The sequence below is a fragment of the Heterodontus francisci genome, chromosome 29 (genome assembly GCF_036365525.1).
Source record: "Heterodontus francisci isolate sHetFra1 chromosome 29, sHetFra1.hap1, whole genome shotgun sequence".
NCBI classification, from domain to species: Eukaryota; Metazoa; Chordata; class Chondrichthyes; order Heterodontiformes; family Heterodontidae; genus Heterodontus; species Heterodontus francisci.
This window is the reverse complement of record NC_090399.1, coordinates 4,758,793-4,777,729: the sequence shown is the minus strand read 5'-3', so window position 1 is coordinate 4,777,729 and position 18,937 is coordinate 4,758,793. Positions and strand designations below refer to the sequence as shown.

The 18,937-nt window shown below is 43.0% G+C and overlaps 1 protein-coding gene across 1 annotated transcript in view; it reads left to right on the top strand.

Moving 5' to 3' along the window:
• The window catches only part of LOC137345657 (uncharacterized), a 52,006-nt gene extending 37,005 nt beyond the window's left edge, over nt 1-15,001 (top strand). Inside the window, exons 18-23 of the mRNA XM_068008901.1 lie at nt 7,569-8,045; nt 8,128-8,223; nt 8,317-8,550; nt 10,645-10,667; nt 10,767-10,882; nt 14,451-15,001. Coding sequence (XP_067865002.1) covers nt 7,569-8,045; nt 8,128-8,223; nt 8,317-8,550; nt 10,645-10,667; nt 10,767-10,882; nt 14,451-15,001 — 1,497 coding nt within the window. The remainder of the gene's footprint in view (nt 1-7,568; nt 8,046-8,127; nt 8,224-8,316; nt 8,551-10,644; nt 10,668-10,766; nt 10,883-14,450) is intronic.
• The last annotated feature ends 3,936 nt before the right edge of the window (nt 15,002-18,937 follow it).

Genomic DNA, 18,937 nt, shown 5'->3' with positions numbered 1-18,937 from the left:
GGAGCTCGGATAGCCCTGAAAATAAGGGATGGCGTTCAAACAGTACAGAGAAAGGAACTTACCTCAGAAAATGAAGAAGTAGAATGAATTTGGGTTTCGCTAAAAAAAAAGCAAGGGGCAGAAAACATTGGTGAGAGTGGTTCATTATCCCCCTACTAGTACATGTAGTGTAGGGCAGCGTATAACTCAGGAAATTAAGGGTGCATGTAATAAGGGGAATACAGTAATTATGGTAACTTTAATCGTCACATAGATTGGGCAAACCAAATTTGCAGGAATACTGTGGTGAACGAGTTCTTGGATTGTATACAACTTGAATCATTATGTCGAGGGACAAACTAAGAAACGGGTAATTGGTTCTAGCATTGTGTAATGAGAAATGGTCAATAACTAACCTTGTAGAAAATGGACATCTGGGTAAGATGGACCATAATATGATAAAAAATGTATATAGAGTTTGAAAGTAATTTAATTAATAGATATGATGGAAGACTGGCAATGACTAGCATTTTAAAAATAGATAATTTACAACATATATACATTCCTTTAAGGCACAAAAACCGACAGAAAAACTCGTCCAACAGTGTCTAAGAAGAGGAGTTAAAGATAGTATTAGAACAGCGGAAGGGGGTTAGAATATTACCAAATGGTAGAAAGTCTGAGGATTGGGAAGATATTAGAATTCAGTAAAGGAGGACCATGAAAATGATAAGGAAAGTGAAACCAAAATGTGAAATTAAACTAGCAAGAAACATGAAAAGAAATTGCAAACGTTTCTATTGGTATACAAATATGAAGGGATTAGTAAAAGTAAACGTGGGCCTATTAGAGGCAGAGACAGATGTCTCTGAAAAGGAAATGCAGAGACATTAGGCAAATACTTCTGATCTGTGTTTACAGCAGAAGACACAAAGAACTTTCCAGAAACAATGGGGATACAAGGGTCTAGCGAGAATGAGGAACTGAAAGAGATCAGTCTAAGTAAAGAAATAGCACTGCAAAAAATTAACAGGACTAAGTGGCAGCCAATCTCCTGGATCTGAAGACCTGTATCCTAGGGTTCTAAAAGAGGTAGCTGTAGAGATAGTGGATGCACTGTCTTTGATCTTCTAGAATTCCTTAGATTCCAGAACAGTTCCCAAGGATTGGAAGGTAGAGAAAGCAACCGTGCAATTTAAGAAAGGAGGAAAGGAGAAAACCAGGAACAATAGGCCTTCTAGCCTAACATCAGTAGTAGAGAAAATGCTAGAATATATTATTTGGGACTTCATAACAAGGCTAGGGAAATCATAATATGATTAAGCAGAGTAACGACAGATTTATGAAAGTGAAATCTTTTAGAGTTTTTGAGGATGTAATTAATGAGATGGACGAGGGGGTACCAGTGTAGTGTACATGAATCTTAAAACAAAAAGCATTAGATAATGTGCCACACAAAATGTCATTCCACAAAATTAGGACTCATGGGATTGGGGCAATATATTATCACGGAGTGAGGATTGGTAAATTAACAGAAAACAGAGAACAATAATAAACCAGATATTTTAGTGTTGGCAGGCTGTAACTAGCAGGGTATCACAATGATCAATACTTTAGCCTCAGCAATTTTACTCAATAATAATGGCTTAGATTAGGAGACTGGATGCAATGTAACCAGGTTTGCTGATGATACAAAGTTAGATGGGAAAGCTAGTAGTGAGGAGGATGCAAAGAGACTTCAGAGGGATATCGACAGGTTGGGTGAGTGGCAAGGATATGGCAGATGGAAGACAATATGACGATGTGTGAAGCTATCAATTTTACGAGGCAGAATTAAAAAGAATATTTTGGATGGTGAGAGACTGGAAAATGATTGTATTCAGAGGAACCTGGGAAATTTAACATGCTGGTACAGCAAGCAATTAGAAAGGCAAATGGTATGTTAGATCTTGTTCCAAAGGGATTGCAGTACAAGCATAATGACATCTGACACAATTATACGAGGGATTAGTGAGGCAACACCTGGAGTACTCTCTGCAATTTGGTTTTATTACCTAAGGAAGGGTGTACTTACCCTAGAGGGAGTGCAACAACTGGCTGCTGGGATGAGGGGATTGTCCAATGAGAAGAGATTGGGTAGACTGTGCTTATATTACCCGCAGTTTGGAATAATGAGAGGTGATCTTATTGAATCATATAAAATTCTTAAAGGGGTTGACTAGGTAAATGCTGAGAAAATATTTCCACTGCCTGGGGAATCTAGAACACGGGGTCCCAGTCACAGAATAAGGAGGCGGCCATGTAGAACTGAGATGAGGTGAAATTTATTCACTCAAAGTCATAGAATGATTGCAGCACAGAAAGAGGCCAATCAGCTCATAGAATGTATTCCAGATCTCTGTAGAGCATTCCAATCAGTCTCACTCCACCGCTCCATATCCGTAGCCCTGCAATTTTATTCCCATCAAGTGTTCATTCAATTTCCTTTCTAAATTCCTGATTGTCTCCAATTTCACCCTCTTCATAGGCAGCGAGTTCCAGGTCATCACCACTCGCTGCATTAAAAAGTTCATCCTTACATTTCCCCTTGCATCTCTTGCCAAAAACCTTAAATCTGTGTTGTACAATCATCTTTACTTTGTCTATATTATATCTAAATCTATCATAATCTTGTACTCCTCTGTCAAATTTCCCCCCAATCTCCTTTGCTACAACGAGAACAAGTCCCGATTCTACCAACTAACATTGTAGCTAAAATCCCTCAACCCTAGAATTATTCTGGTAAATCTCCTCTACACCTTCTCAAGGACGCTCACATCCTTCCTAAAATGTGGTGACCAGAACTGGACGAAATACTTTAGTGTGGCCTAACCCAAACTTTATAAATGTTCATCATAACTTCCCTGCTTTTGTACTCAATACCTCCATTTATGAAGCCCAACATCCCATATGTCCTGCTAACGACTCTCTCAGTATGTCCTGCTATCTTCAAAGATCTATGCACATGAACCCCCAGGTCCCTCTGTCTCTGCACACTCTTTAGAATGGTACCTCTTAGTCTATATTTCTTCACACTAACCCTTTTACCAAAATGCATCATCTCACACTTCTCTGCATTAAGTTCAATCTGCCACTTGTCTGACCATTTTGTTAGCCTATCTATGTCCTGGTGCAGTATATTGGTATCATCTTAATTGTCTGCCACATCTCCAAGTTTGGTATCATTGGAAAAGTTTGAAATTTTATTCTGTATTCCAATATCCAAGTCATTTATACATATACATTTAAAAAGCAATCTTCATAGCAATGAACCTTGGCGAACATCACTTTCTATAACCCTCTAATCTTAAAAACAACGATTTACCACACGTCTCTGCCCTTAAGCCAATTATTTATCTAAGCTGATACTGACCCTTCTATTCCTTGTCTTCAATTTTGTTAACCAGCCTTTTATGTGGTACTTTGTTGGAGGATTTCTTAAAATCCATATAGACAAGATGCATTGCTTTCCTTTCATCAACATTCTCTGTTAGCTCATCAAACAATTAATGAGATTAGTCAACCACTATCTGCTTTTTACAAATCCGTGCTGGCTCTCCCTAATCAACTCAAACCTCTCCAAGTGTGTGTGTGTGTGTGTGTGTGTGTTTTTCCTGATTATTGTTTCTAAAACCTTCTCCAGACCTGATGTTAAACTGACTGGCCTGTACTTACTAAGTCCTTGCATCCTTCCTTGAATAAGGGTGTTACATTTGCCACTCTCCAGTCCTCTGGCGTCTCCCCCTCAGCTAGGGAAGATTGGAAGATTATGGCAAGACCTTCTGCTTCTCTATTCCCACTTCCTTTAGGAACCTGGGATTCAAGCCATCGGACCGGGCGATTTATCCCTCTAAGCATCGACAGCTTTTACAGTGCATCCTTCTTATCAATTTTCACCCCATCCATTACCTCTACCATCTCTGCTTCTACCAATATTTTGTCAGCATCCTCTTCTTTAGTAAACACCAATAGAAAGTACTTATTAAGTATTCTAGCCTTGCGCTGCACTTCCAAACATACCCTCTCACACTTTACATTCCGATTTTGGGGTTCCCTTTTATGTTAACTGCCATTGTATTCTCATATTCTATCTTTACCAGTCTTATTTTTCTCTTCGCGTCCCGTCTCAACTTGTTGGAATTTACCTCGTTGTCTCTTGAAGAATTTACCTGACGTGAATCATTAAACCTCTTTCCTTGTTTCATCATATTCGTTATCATACTCGCCATCCAAGGCTTTGGTTCCCTTACCTTTTGCCCTTGTTGGAATTTACCTAACCTCTACCTCAAACACCACCTCCTTAAAGATCATTCATTCTTTTGATACAGCTTTCCTGTCAATCTTTGGTTCGCTTTTACCATGGCCAAAACCCCTCTCATCCCATACAAGTTCGCCCAATTCCAGTTTAAACGTTTTGCTTTAGATTCTTCCTTGCTCTTCTCCCTTATTAGTCTCAACCTGAAGATACAATTATCACTCCTATCCCAGTCTTCCCCCATAGACACTTGGTCCACTTCATTCCCCAGCACTAGATCCAGCAATGTTTCCTTTCTAGTTGGGCTGAGAACATACTGGTCAAGGAAGTTCTCCTGAACACATTTCAAAAATTCCTCTCCCTCCTTACCCTTTACTCTAATATTATCCCAATCGATATTTGGGTAATTAAAGTCCCCCAGTGTCACCACTCTATAGTTCATCCACATCTCTGTCATTTCCCTGCAGATTTGCTTCTGTCCTGGGGAAAATTGATGTCCAGAGAGATTTGGGTGTTCAGGTCCACTGTTCCCTGAAGGTGGCAACGCAGGTAAATAGAGTGGTCAAGAAGGCATACGGCATGCTTTCCTTCATCGGACGGGGTATTGAGTACGAGAGTTGGCAGGTCATGTTACAGTTGTATAGGACTTTGGTTCGGCCACATTTGGAATACTGCGTGCAGTTCTGGTCGCCACATTACCAAAAGGATGTGGATGCTTTGGAGAGGGTGCAGAGGAGGTTCACCAGGATGTTGCCTGGTGTGGAGGGCGCTAGCTATGAAGAGAGGTTGAGTAGATTAGTATTATTTTCATTAGAAAGACGGAGGTTGAGGAGGGACCTGATTGAGGTGTACAAAATAATGAGAGGTATAGACAGGGTGGATAGCAAGAGGCTTTTTCCCAGAGTGGGGGATTCAATTACTAGAGGACACGAGTTCAAAGTGAAAGGGGAAAAGTTTAGGGGGATATGCGTGGAAAGTTCTTTACGCAGAGGGTGGTGGGTGCCTGGAACGCGTTGCCAGCGGAGGTGGTAGATGCGGGCACGATGGCGTCTTTTAAGATGTATCTAGACAGATACATGAATGGGCAGGAAGAAAAGAGATACAGACCCTTTGAAAATAGGCGACATGTTTAGATAGAGGATCTGGATCGGCGCAGGCTTGGAGGGCCGAAGGGCCTGTTCCTGTGCTGTAATTTTCTTAGTTCTTTGTTCTTTGTTCTTTGTTCTCTATCTCTCACTATTTGAAGGCCTATAGAACACCTCCAGCAGCGTGATCATACTCAACGCTAACCAAATAGATTCTGTCTTTACCCCCTCAAGGACACCCTTTCTTTGCAACACTACAATGTCTTCCCTAATCAGTACTTCCACCCCCACCTCCCTTTTTCCCTTCCCCAACTTTTCTCAACATTTTGTATCCTTGATTATTAAGCGCCCAGTCCTTGCCGTTTTTAAGCCACGTTTGCGTTATCGCCACTACATCATATTCCCACACGGCTATTTGTGCTGGTAGCTCACCAACCTTATTCACCACGAAAGTTGTGCCTTTAGAAATCTCTACCTCAGAGAGCTTTGGATGCTCAGTTATTGAGCATTTAAGGCAAATGGTGATGAATTTGGGGGTAGCAAGCGATATGGAGATACTGGGGAAAGATGGAGTTGAGGTCGAAGATCAGTGTGTTCTTCTTGACTGGCGAATTTGGCCCGAAGGATTCCAGCTCTTATTTCTTACGTCCTTATGTGCTTGCCTAATTATATGAGCTCATGTCCGGAGTGGGACTGCATGCCAGGATCTCGGAGGTATACGTGAGCTGCAGCTGACACGTGCTCCGAAATTCGACGCCGTTGCAAAAACGGGTCGAATCGCATTAGTCCACCATATTTATCAAGGCAGATTAAAAGGCATTCAGGATTTGCACTTGAAACAGACATTATGCCCTTTGCCTCTGTAAATACGGGGGTCTAACGCCTATTTGAGGCCCAGTTTATAAACGGGAGCTGCCTTGATCACAGCCATTGCCGAGCCAACTCAGTTCAGGTAAGCGTGTGCCCAGATTTTGCTGTCAAAGTAATGATGAGGCTAATGTTGCCGCCGTTATCGTTGGTACTGTGACTTCAAACCAGGTGCCGATGCAGTTAAATGATGAAAATCCGAATGTTGCTGTGCAGGAACACCGCTCCACCATTAACTTCGCAAAAAGGGCACCAAAAAAAAAACACTGAATGATGTGAAGTTCCTGTACTTACTCAATAGATAAAATGGAACGCGCCACAGAAAGTTGTGTTTTATCCATTTCAGTCAAAGTCACCGTTAAAAAGATGTCATAACTGTTAATGGTTGACAATTAACCTTCCTCACGCGGAAAATGCTTCAGTTTTGAATTGCTGCTGAATACATTAAATGTCAAATCCGATAAGACGCATTATTGTAACGTTTCAATCTCTCTCTCTTTGTCCAAAGTTCATCTCGATCTCTTTATTTCTCTTCTGTATCTGAATTCACTGAGCCGACTTCACATTTCCTTCCCCTGTCCATGCGCTCGCTTTTTCCATGAACATGCAAGCCGATTGGTTAAGAAGAAACACAGTTGTTTGCCCCCTTCACCCAGGTCCCAGATGCCTGACTTCTGTCTCTGTGCTATCAGCTCGTAGTTTCAAGCAGCTTGCCACACAAAACAGCTGAAAAACTCAGAAGTGCAAGGCCTAGTCTACCTAAAAACAGATGGCATTGGAAACACTCATAGATGAATTGAGGGTGCGCCAGAGTTCTTTAAACGGAGCTAAGGAGGACTGCAATAAATCGAGAAGTTTTCTTTGAAATGCAACTACCTGTATGTGCAGCCGGGGAAGGTGCAGCCGTCTACCTGTTAGCTCCACGACAGAGCCGCAAGGACCTGCGCAGGCTTCATTGGTTTGCCGCTGATTGTTCCCTAACCACCACACGCGACCCTGCAGCCCCCCTCCCCCCACCCCACCCTTCCGCGACTCTGATCACTGCCTCCTTCCTCTCCCCATCACCCCCCCCCCCCCCCCCTGCCTCTCCCCATCTACCCAATGGAGGGAGAACATTTTGCATGATAGGTTTGGGTACAAAATCGATGCAAATAGCTCAGTTTGTGCCAAATGAGCGTTGATTTCTCCTCTCCCCGATTTTTTTCCCCCCTTCTCCGTTTCTGCAGCCTGAGTAAGCATGCTCAATACGATTATAAGAAGACCCTAAAACCACTTAGACTGACTTTGTAAATGCGATACGACGTCATTAGCCGCGAAGGAGGATAAAAGACTGATCTCTGACTGCGAACCAGGTGCGACTCCGCCCACAAAGACAAAACAACAGCCGCTCGAAGCAGGAAGTACCAGAACTGAACATGGCTTCCGTGGAGGGTGCGGACAGCTTCACCGAGGAATTAAATTGTCCCGTTTGTCTTGATCTCTTCACCGATCCGGTAATACTGGAGTGTGGGCACAACTTCTGCCGCTGTTGCATCAAACGGTGTTGGGCAAAAAAGAGGACAAACTCCTGCCCGGAATGTAGAGAGGAGATTCCGGAACGAGACCTCAAGGCAAATCGGGCCTTAGCGAGAATGGCCGAGAAAGCTCGAAATTTAAAGCTGAAAGAGAAGGAAAGTAAATTTCACTGTGAGGAACATCAGGAAGAACTGAAGCTGTTTTGTGAAACTGACAAGAAATTGATCTGTGTGATGTGCAGAGATTCGCGGGAACACCTGGACCACCGCTTCCTACCAATTAAAGAAGCTGTTCAAATCTACAAGGTAAAAAGGGAACAGATTTCATCCCCGATAACATTTTCATGGTCTAATATTTGAATTCTGTCATTTTCTCCCCCGACTCCAGCATCAGCTGAAATCTTCCATAGATTCTCTCACAGGAAAGAAATCGGCGGTTCTACAAACGGAACTGAAACAGAAACGGCTGATTTCTGAAGTTAGGGTAAGGTCTCCCTGTGCTGATTTTCTGGGATCTCGGTTAGTTTTGTTCCCTTTATCGCGGGACATTAATTCTGTTTCACATTTCATTCTGTAGGAACAGTCGAGCAGTCTGCAGACCCACATTACATCCCAGTTTGCTGAAATGCACCAGATTCTCACTGAGAAAGAGCAGAGTTTACTCAGAGATCTCAGGGATGAGGAGGGGAGGATTCTAGAAACAATGGAGAGAAACAGTGGCGAAATTAAAGAGAATTTGAACTTTATTCTGGAGGAGCTGTCAAAGTTACAGAAACAGATGGACCAAACAGACGAGCTGATATTTCTCAAGGTGAGGGGATGTATTGTGGGTTAATTCAGTGAAATTTCAAACAATGGCAAAATAGCCAATGAAAAATGCTTTAAGGCAAGATTAAAACGGCCTGTTAAGAATGCGTATGCGATAGGTGGCTTTGTGAATAACGACATTAAACGCAAAAATAAAACAAGGAAGTCATGCTGAACCGTTACAAATTTCTGGTTAGGCGTTAACTGGAGCATTGTGTACAATTGTGGGAAACACACTTTAGGAAGGATGTCGAGGGTCTGGAAGGGGTTACTAGGGTGATACCAGGGATGAGGAACCTCCGTTATGTGGAGTGATTGGAGACGCTGGGATCATTCTCCTTAGAGCACAGAAGGTTAAGGGGAGACCTGATTGAGGTATTCATAATTATAGGGAGAGCATGGGTTTGATAAGCCAAGGTGGAGGGAGTGGGGGGAAGGGCGGGGGGTGCTGCCTGTTCTAAGCAAGTGAGTCAGTCACCAGAGGTCATAGATTTAATTTCATTGAGAAAAGAACTAGAGAGGAAATGTGCTGTTGTCACTGCACTAACCGGCTCCGACATTGTTGGGAATAGGTTGCCGTGATATTGACCGTGGTTTGTAATTACTTCTGTGTTGTCCAAGTTTAATATTCTCCAGGGACCCACATTGTAATTCAATGGCAGTTGCATTTTATGTTTGTGTCTGTCAGGGTGAGTGTGACAATCGCTGTGTCTGCCAGAAGGACCTATGTTTAGCTCCAGTATCTGACCTATATATCCTACATGTGAACAATAGACAACTATAGAACCCTACAGCCACGAAGGAAGCCATTCGCCGCATCTTGCCTGTGTCCTTATTGAAAGAGTTGGCTTGTTAGTCCTACCCCCTTGCTCTAGGCCCAGACCTTTTTATTCCTTTTCAATAATGTATCCAATTCCTTTATGAAGGTTATTACTAAATCCGCTTCCATCACCTTTTAAAGAGGTGTAATTATCGATCATAACACACTTTGAAAAAGAATATTTCTGCATGTCGCCTCTTTTTTTTGGACAAATATGTTAAACCTGTGCCCTCTGGTCAGGATCCACCTAGCAGTGCAAGCACTTCCTCTTTATTTACTTTATAAAATACTCTTATAATTTGGAATACCTCTGAAATCTTCCCTGAACACTCTCTACTCTAAGGAGAACAATCCCAGCATCTGTAGGTTACTATATAATTGAAGTCTCTCATCCCTGGTACTGTTCTGGTGAATGTCTTCTGCATCCCCTCTAAGGGCTTGGCATCGTTCTTAAAGTGTCGTGCCCAGAATTGGAAACAATACTTAAATTGAGGCCTAGCCAGTGATTTATAAAATTTTAGCATATCGTACTTGCTTTTCTACTCTATACTTCTATTTATAAGGCAAAGAATCCCAAATGCTTTTTGGCAGCTTTATCCACTTGTCCCGTCCACCTTTAACAAGTTGTGTAAGTGTCTCTGTTCCTACACCCACTTTAAAATTGTGCCATTTCGTTTTTAGTTCCTCTCCTCATTCCACCTTCGAAAATCCATCACATCGCACATCTGTGTTAAATTTCATCTGCCATCTCTCTGCCCAAAACCTCTGAAGGCTGCTACTATCCTCCTCCCTATTTATTACATTTTCAAGCATGTGCCTGGTGCAAAAATATCATTTGTGCTTTTGATACCCAAGTTCAAATCATGAATATATCTCAAAAAGAGGAGAATGCTCTTTATATTGCTGAAAATAGAGACATGTTGCAGGTGATAGGTAAATTGGCTGTTGTAAATTGCCCCTAGTGTAGGGAGGTGATAGGGAATATGGGATTACTGTAGGGTTAGTATAAATAGGTGGTTGTTGGTCGGCACAGACTCGTTGGGCCGAAGGGCCTGTTTCAGTGCTGTATCTCTAAATAAATAAAATAAAATAAAATAAAACAATTTTCGAGTTCTGTACTACCAAACGACTATTAGAATACTATTTTTTCTACATATGTGTTGACAGCGGTTAAAACTCTGAATACTAGCAATTTGTAACAATTTGGGTGTGATCTTTGCTGTCTGGATGTAGACGGTCAGTCTGCATCAACTCAAATCTGTGATTTATTTCTTTCAGGAGGAAGCATCTCGGAAGAGAAGGTAGGACATGCTCTTTACTGAAACTCTGCACAGTTTGGTAAAATAGCAGAGAAAGGTGTTTATAGTCAATTTAAAACATCAACGTTTTAATACTTACAGGAGTAGTGATGACTATAAAGTGCTGTCAGTCACAGATGTCGCTCTGTCTATCGAAAAGTTCAACGGCCCTTTACAGTACACAGTATGGAGAGAAATGATAGATGTCATTAAACCCGGTAAACTCTTATATTCTTTTTCCTCAGTTGTGACTCCAGTTGGGAAATATCTAAACGGGTTCCTAGATCTTATTTGAATGTTCACATTGTTGGTTGTCAATTGCCTGAAGCCTCTCCATTCTCATATTTTGGTTTCTTGTGGGTACCCCTGAGTAAGTGACTGAAGCCATCAACACTGTGTGTCAAAGCAGTAAAGGGATCTGTATAACAGGAGGAATAGAGCACGAATCTCAGGATGTAACACCGAATTTGCAGAGGATTTCTCTAAAGTCTGGGTAACATTTTGATCAACACATTATCAGATAGACATGCAGGAAATTGGACAGCATAAGTTAAGAGACAGCTAATCTAATAGGTGGGAGTAGGCACCTTAAACAAGAGAAGTGGCAGCAGTAGCTGGACCAGGGAAGGCTTCAGGTGATCCTCTAGAAGTATTAAAGATCCGAAACAGTATAAAGATAAACATCCACAATCCACTAACTCCTCTGTGGAGGCAAATAAGCAGGAGTGATTTAAAAATGGAGCGGTGGATGCTGAAAAACTGGGACTGGAGTGGGAGCAAATGGAAAACAGAGGAGTGAAGATAGCTGGTGTACACTATAAATATGGGGGCGCCAGAAAAATTGAATCCACTTCCTGAATGTGCCATTTTCATGTGTACAAGATCCTGACCAGTAACTCAACATCAGCAGGGAAGAGTCTGTATGATGAACACTAGCTGGTATTCTTACTTTTCGTATGCATTAACAAGATTGTCATAAATTTAAAAGTGCCTTCAGATTTTTTATTTTATTTGTTCATTGGATGTGGGTGTCGCTGGCTAGGCCAGCATTTAATTTCCCATCCCTGATTACCCTCCAGAAGGTGGTGGTGAGCTGCCTTCTTGAACCGCTGCAGTCCATGTGGGGTAGGTAAATCAACAGTGCTGTTAGGAAGGGAGTTCCAGGATTTTGATCCAGCGACAGTGAAGGAACGGTGATATAGTTCCAAGTCAGGATGGTGTGTGACTTGGAAGGGAACTTGCAGGTGGTGTTCCCATGCATCTGCTGTCCTCATCCTTCTGGGTGGTAGAGATTGTGGGATTGGAAGGTGCTTCTAAGGAGCCTTGGTGTGCTGCTGTAGTGCATCTTGTAGATGGTACACACTGCTGCTACTGTGCATTGGTGGTAGAGGGAGTGAAGTTTAAGATCGTGAATGGGGTGACAATCAAGTGGGCAGCTTTGTCATGGATGGTGTTGAGTGTTGTTGGAGCTGCACCCATCCAGGCAAGTGGAGAGTATTCCATCACACTCCTGACATGTGCCTTGTAGATTGTGGACAGGCTTTGGGAATTCAAGAGTTGCGTTACTTGCTGCAGGGTTCCTATCCTTTGACCTGCTCTTGTAGCCACAGTATTTATATGGCTACTCCAGTTCAGTTTCTAGTCAATGGTAACCCCCAAGGTGTTGATGGTGGGGCATTAAGCGATGGTAATGCCATTGAATGTTAAGGGGAGATGGTTAGATTCTCTCTTGTTGCAGATGGTCATTGCCTGGCACTTGCGTGGCGTGAATGTTACTTGTCACTTATCAGCCCAAGCCTGGATATTGTCCAGGTCTTGCTGAATTTCTGCATGGATTACTTCAGTATCTAGGGAATCGTGAATTGTGCTGAGCATTGTGGAATCATCAGCGAACATCCCCAGTTCTGACCTTATTATTGAAGGATGAAGCAGCTGAAGATGGTTGGGCCTAGGACATTACCCTGAGGAACTCCTGCAGTGATCTCCTGGAGCTCAGATGATTGACCACCAACAACCACAACCATCTTCCTTTGTGCTAGGTATGACTCCAACCAGCGGAGAGTTTTGCCCCAGATTCCCATTGACTCCAGTTTTGCTAGGGCTCCTTGATGCCATACTCGTTCAAATGTTGCTTGTTGACAAGGACAATCACTCTCACCAAACCTCTTGAATTCAGCTCTTTTGTCCATGTTTGAACCAAAACTGTATAATGAGGTCAGGAGCTGAGTGGCCCTAGTGGAACCCCAACTGAGTATCACTGAGCAGTTTATTGCTAAGCAAGTGCTGCTTGGTAGCACTGTTGATGACACCTTCCATCACTTTATTGATGATCAAGAGTAGACTGATGGGGTAGTAATTGGCCAGGTTGGACTTGTCTAATTTTGGGGTAGAGGACATACCTGGGCAAGTTTCCACATTGCCGGGTAGATGCCAGTATTTTAGCTGCACTGGAACAGCTTGGCTAGGGGCATGGCAAGTTCTGGAGCACAGGTCTTCAGTACTATTTCTGGAATGTTGTCAGGGCCCAAAGCCATGGTTGGAAGGGAATAAACTACTAGATGAGGGCAACAGTTTTTTTTATTGTAGTTTAGACAGCTTGAAGCTAATAATCTAAGTTTATGGTACTGAATGACTACGCTTTTTAGAGAGTTGAGGTGGATTGGTTTGGTATTTTGCAGTGCCTTGTGATGTTTCCCGGTACTTGGTGATGGTAGATGGTTGAACGATTGCAAGCATTTGACATAACTGTGTGAGTACCCACACCCCTGGCAGGACGTTACACACAGTAGGTGGCTTTTCTGAACATTTCGGGTCCCTTGTTCCTGGTTTTCCTTCAATTTCATGTCGATGTAGAGAATATAGTTGGAAGTGACTGACGTTTAGGGGAGGGAGAGTGGGAAGATGTTCCAATAATCCACACACTGTGTGCAAGGCTTCACTGAATATCAGATAACTCTACTCTCGGGGTTTATATCAGTCGAGTCAGAGGTGAGGTTAATTAATGCAATAGTTCTACCACACATTTTGTACCTGAGGAAATGAAATGACTGGAATTCTGAGTCATGCAGGAGGGCGGGTTTGAGCTTCTGATCGGTGCAAAATCGGCGCAATGTCACAACATATGATCTGGGATCGATGGGCGTGCTTTAAAAAGAATCAGCCATCCTGCATTGTGCCGTGTGTGGGTTCGACTAGACGGTAGATTCCATCTGTGTATGACTTAAGGTCTCTGAACTCGGGGGTTGCTGGGTTGTCCAAGTTTTGTTGTATTCCTAGTCAGGCTATTAGAAAATAAGATGTTTTAAAATACAATTTACAGCACCAAAGGAGGCCATTCGGCCCATCGTAATTATGCCAGCGAAAAAGGGCTATCCAGCCTAATCTAACTTTCCAACTCCAAGACCGTAGCACTTCGAAGCGCATATCCAGGTGTTTCTACAACAGCAAAATACTACAGATGCTGCAAATACTAAACAGGTCAGGCAGCATCTGTGGAGAGGGAAACAGAATTCACGTTTCAGGTTGAAAATTGAACTGCCCGGCAGCTCACCTCGGATTTGTCAATGTGGTCAGGGGCCTAATTTAAAGTGGTTCGCGGCCTTTTCTAAAGGCGATACTTCCGCAACGTCAGGGCTGGAAACGACTTAAATTGACCCCCGGGGCGTAAACTCTCAAGTGGCAGCAGATTCGCTGAATGCAACGCAGGGCCAGATTTGGAACTTTAAAAAGGAAAGTGTTTCAATAGATCACAGCAAGACTGATGTGTTATTTTAACTTTCCCCCCAGCTCCAGCCTCTCTGACTCTGGATCCGAACACAGCGAATTCCTGGCTCATCCTGTCTGAGGACCGGACCCGTGTGAGACTCGGAGACGAACGGCAGCCGCTCCCCGACACCCCGAAGAGGTTTGATTCCTGGGCCAGTGTTCTAGGATCGGAGGGATTCACATCAGGGAAGCATTACTGGGAGGTGGAAGTGGGGAACAAGACTTGGTGGGGTCTAGGAGTGACTCGCGAGTCTGCCAGAAGGAAAGGGGAAATCGACCCGAAACCTGAGACTGGATACTGGACCGTCTGGCTAGAACCGGGAAAAGGCTATGTTGCTTTCACTTCCGCTTCACGGATCCCCCTCACCCCGAGTGTGAATCCCCGGAAGATCGGGGTTTACCTGGACTACGAGTGTGGACAGGTGTCATTTTACAATGCGGCCAACATGTCCCATCTCCACACTTTCACCCACACTTTCACTGAGAGAATCTTTCCCGTCTTTGATCCCGGATCGAATGACGGCGGGAAAAACTCAGCACCGCTGACAATCTGCGGGGTTAAAGGTCACTAATAGGTCCATCCCATAATTTCACACCGCCTCCTTACCTCCTGCCAGTTGCAAACTGATGAGCATCGGTCTCAGTCAGAGGTGCTGCGAATGGTTTTCTGTATAAATTGATATGAGTTGATTTTACAAGCACTTTAGAAGGGACAGTTTACCTGAAGTTTAAGTGCATTATCAAATTTCCATTTTAAAAAAACTGATACAAAACTGTAGGAGTGAATCCCGAGTATCAAGAAAGAAAGTTCCTTTTCGGGGAAATAAAATTGAATATCGACAACACGCGACAGTCTAACAACATTGCTATTTGAATTCATAGAATCATAAAAAGTGTAAGGGCACAGAAAGAGGCCACTTGGCCCATCGTGTCTGTGTCGGCCGAAAAACGATCCACCTATTCTAATCACTTCCAGCATTAGCCCTGCAGAATAGGGCATTTGAGGTGCATATCCAGAACCCTTCTGAATGAGTTGAGGGCTTCTGTTTCAGGCAGTGAGTTCCAGACCCCCACCACCGTCTGGGTGAAAAGGTTTTTTCTCATCTCCCCACTATTTATTCTACCCAACACTTTAAATCTATGCCCCCTCTTCACTGACCCCTATGCTAAGGTCAATAGACCCTTCACCTCCATCTATCCAGGCCCCACAAAATTTTGTACATTTCAATCAGATCTCCCTTCAGTCTTCTCTGTTCCAAGGAGAACAGCCTATCCAATCTTTCCTCATAATTGCATTTTTCCAGTCCTGACAACATCCTCATAAATCTCCTCTGTACCCTCTCTAGTGCAATACCGTAGTGAGGTGACCAGAACTGCACACAGCACTCAAGTTATGGCCTAACCAATGATTTATGCAGTTCCAGCATAAACTCCTTGTTCTTGTATTCTATACCTCGGCTAATAAAGGAAATAATTTGGGGTCGTTTTCAAATTATCAAATGCCAAGCACAACATGACGGGTTATTTTAGGGACATAAAGTGTCATCTGTAATAATAAACAAACAAAATGTGCTAATAACTTGGACCACCTGGGGAATACATGATTTTTGTCTTAGAGATATTATGAGAATATTACATTGGACAGTAACATCCCTCCAGGGCTCATGAATGAGATTAAATGATAATTAATGGGGTGCCTAACTTAGGATAGAAGATGAAGACAGGAAAATCATACCACCAAATGGGAACTGGGAAAATCACCTGGGGGCAACTCAATGAAAAATAGCAATATGATGTCAATGTGTATTCTCCTGAGATTCAGGAAGGTTTCGATGAGACAAATAAATGGATAAGTTTCTCTTGGAGATGTTTGTATTCTTGCCTATGAACGTTTAACGAAAACTGCCTTTGATAGTCTGTCCACGGCCTGAGGCATTGAGACCATGCAGAGGGAGAGAAGCAAATACCTCGGGGCAGACAGCACTCCAGTCTTTTTATAAGATTATCTGCAAGTCTAAGAATAGTTTATATGGGATTGGCACATGTGGCATGATGTTGGGATACCCCTGTGAGTGTGAACATGTGATTTGTTACGTGTGAAGCAACTACCATGCAGAAATGCAAGGTGAAGAAACAAACTCAGATATGTTCAGCTACTTGACAACATCAAAACATGAAATGGTTATGATGGCCAGTCGAGCGATCAACAATCTAAAACATCAAGGCTTTGACACATACCCCATACCCCAATCAGGTTACCATTAAACAAAATGGTATCTCACAGGCGGAGTAAAATAAAAAATAAAGTGGATGCAGAATATGGATTGGGAAAATTGAGGGCTAGGGCTAATACATAGCAAGAACTATTCACAAGATGTATGCAGGTGAACAGAGAGCTGTAGAATCTTTTCAATCCATGCATGATCTGCTGTTTGAAATATATGTATTTATGGCATGCCCATAGTTTAGAATTAGTGGCACTCATGTAAAAGGCTAAGGAACATTATTGAGTTGAGTGATCTGCAGGTGGGGAGTTCCAATAAAAGTCGATTCTTGGTGGGAGCTCAAGGCTTCATGGTGGTGAGAAGTCAATAAGGATATTTCCTGCTTAAGGTGGGGAGTTTGTAATAAATGGCTGTCCAATGATGTTATAAAATTGCAGAAATTAATTGATTATTATAGACATCGCTCTCTCTCTCTCTTTCTGCCTAATTAAGAAAGGTTCCATAACAGCCTGCCAGAGCTGACACAGACACAGGACAGCATAGGCCTGTTATCTCTGCCGAGAACATGACGCCAGCACAGGTCTTGCTAAAAGACATTCTTGAGCATGTTAAGCTGGGATGTCATGCCCCTTATCTAAACAAACAGTCGGACTAAGGTTATGAAGATTTCCTAGCAAGAGATAAGTGGAAGGGTGACCTCATGGGTTAGCGACTGGAATTTGGGGAGATAAGACACCCGCCAGCGCTCTTGAAATAAGATCTGTAAACAGGCACTCAGGACGGAAAAGGCACATCAGACAAAGGAGAGTGGTCTGAGTTTGATCAATGCAGGCTTCGGCTGAACACCCTGGTTAGGCCAAGGAGACCGAGAATAGGAGAGACTGCCACTGTCAGCTACAGAGATGAACATCACTCCCACTTCATCCGTCTGTTCATCCGATTTGGGACGACTAAACCATTCTCAACTGCTATTAGTCAGATATCTTTTCTGCCTATTTTGCTTATGTGTTCTAGCTAAGCTGCTGCTTCTTAAATAAACTGTTTTAAACCACTTGTGACCTGGACCCCTTTTTTGGATAATCTGCGACTCCCGGGCCAAATCATACAAGTATGGAAGAGAATCATTGAAATATAGCATCTTATGGACGGCCAGTCATGTCTCTGCCTCTTTGAAAGAGCTGTCCGATAATGTAACCTACCCCAGCTTCCCCCCCCCCCACCCCCCACCCCCCCAAATCCTTCAAATTAGTTCTCGTCAAGGACATATCAAAGTTCCTGTGGAATCTGCTTCCACCACTCTTTCAGTTAGTTCGTTCTTGATAATAACAGCACGCTGTGTGGAATAAATTCTCCTCATTTCCCCTCTAGTTATTTTGCAATTATTTTAAATCTAGCTTTGGTACCAATCCACTTGCCAGAGGAAATAGTTTAACTCTACTTGCTCCATTAAAATCTTTGAATTTTGAATGCCTCCAATATGTCTGCCCTGAAATTTCTCAGCCCGAGGGAGAACAATACCAGCTTCTTCCTCTCTCCAAATAACTGGTCACTCGTCCCTAATATCATCCCAATGAGCCTCCTTTGCACACTTCCCAAAATCCTGGCATCCTCCCGAAGGTGCGGCGCTCAGAATTTTACACAATGCTCCAGCTGAGGCGTAACCAGTGATTTGTAAAAGGTTTAGCATGACTTCCTTATTTTACTTACCAACACAAGTATCACAGAGACTTTCTTAATTGTCTTATCAATTTTCCCTGCCAATTTCCAAGATTTGTGAAAATGCAATCCCTTTGCCTTTGTACCACCCCCCCCCCCAACCCCCACACCCTGACCCCCACCACCCCACCCCCCACCACCACCTTCAAAACAGTACCATTTGGATTATAATAAAATAAGAACAAAATACTACAAGTGCTGGAAATCTGAAATCAAAACAACAAGTGCTGGAAATACTCAGCAGGTGTAGAGAGAGAAGCTGAGTTAACATTTCAGGTCAGTGACCCTTCATCAGAACTGGCAAAGGTTAGAAAAGTATTAGCTTTTGAGCAAATGAACGGAATGGGGTTTGGTGGGGAAGAGACGAAAAGTGAAGGTGTGTGATAGTACAGAGGGCAGGAGCGATTAAATAACAAAGCTGACATGGGACAAAGGCAAGGAGAGTGTTAATGATTGTGGTGAAAGACAAAGCATTATTCAAGAGAGCGTGTTAATGGCAGAATAATGAGCAGCTCGGTCCAAAAGCACAGCATGAAAAGCGGGCCCATGGTTAAAAAGTCAAATAAA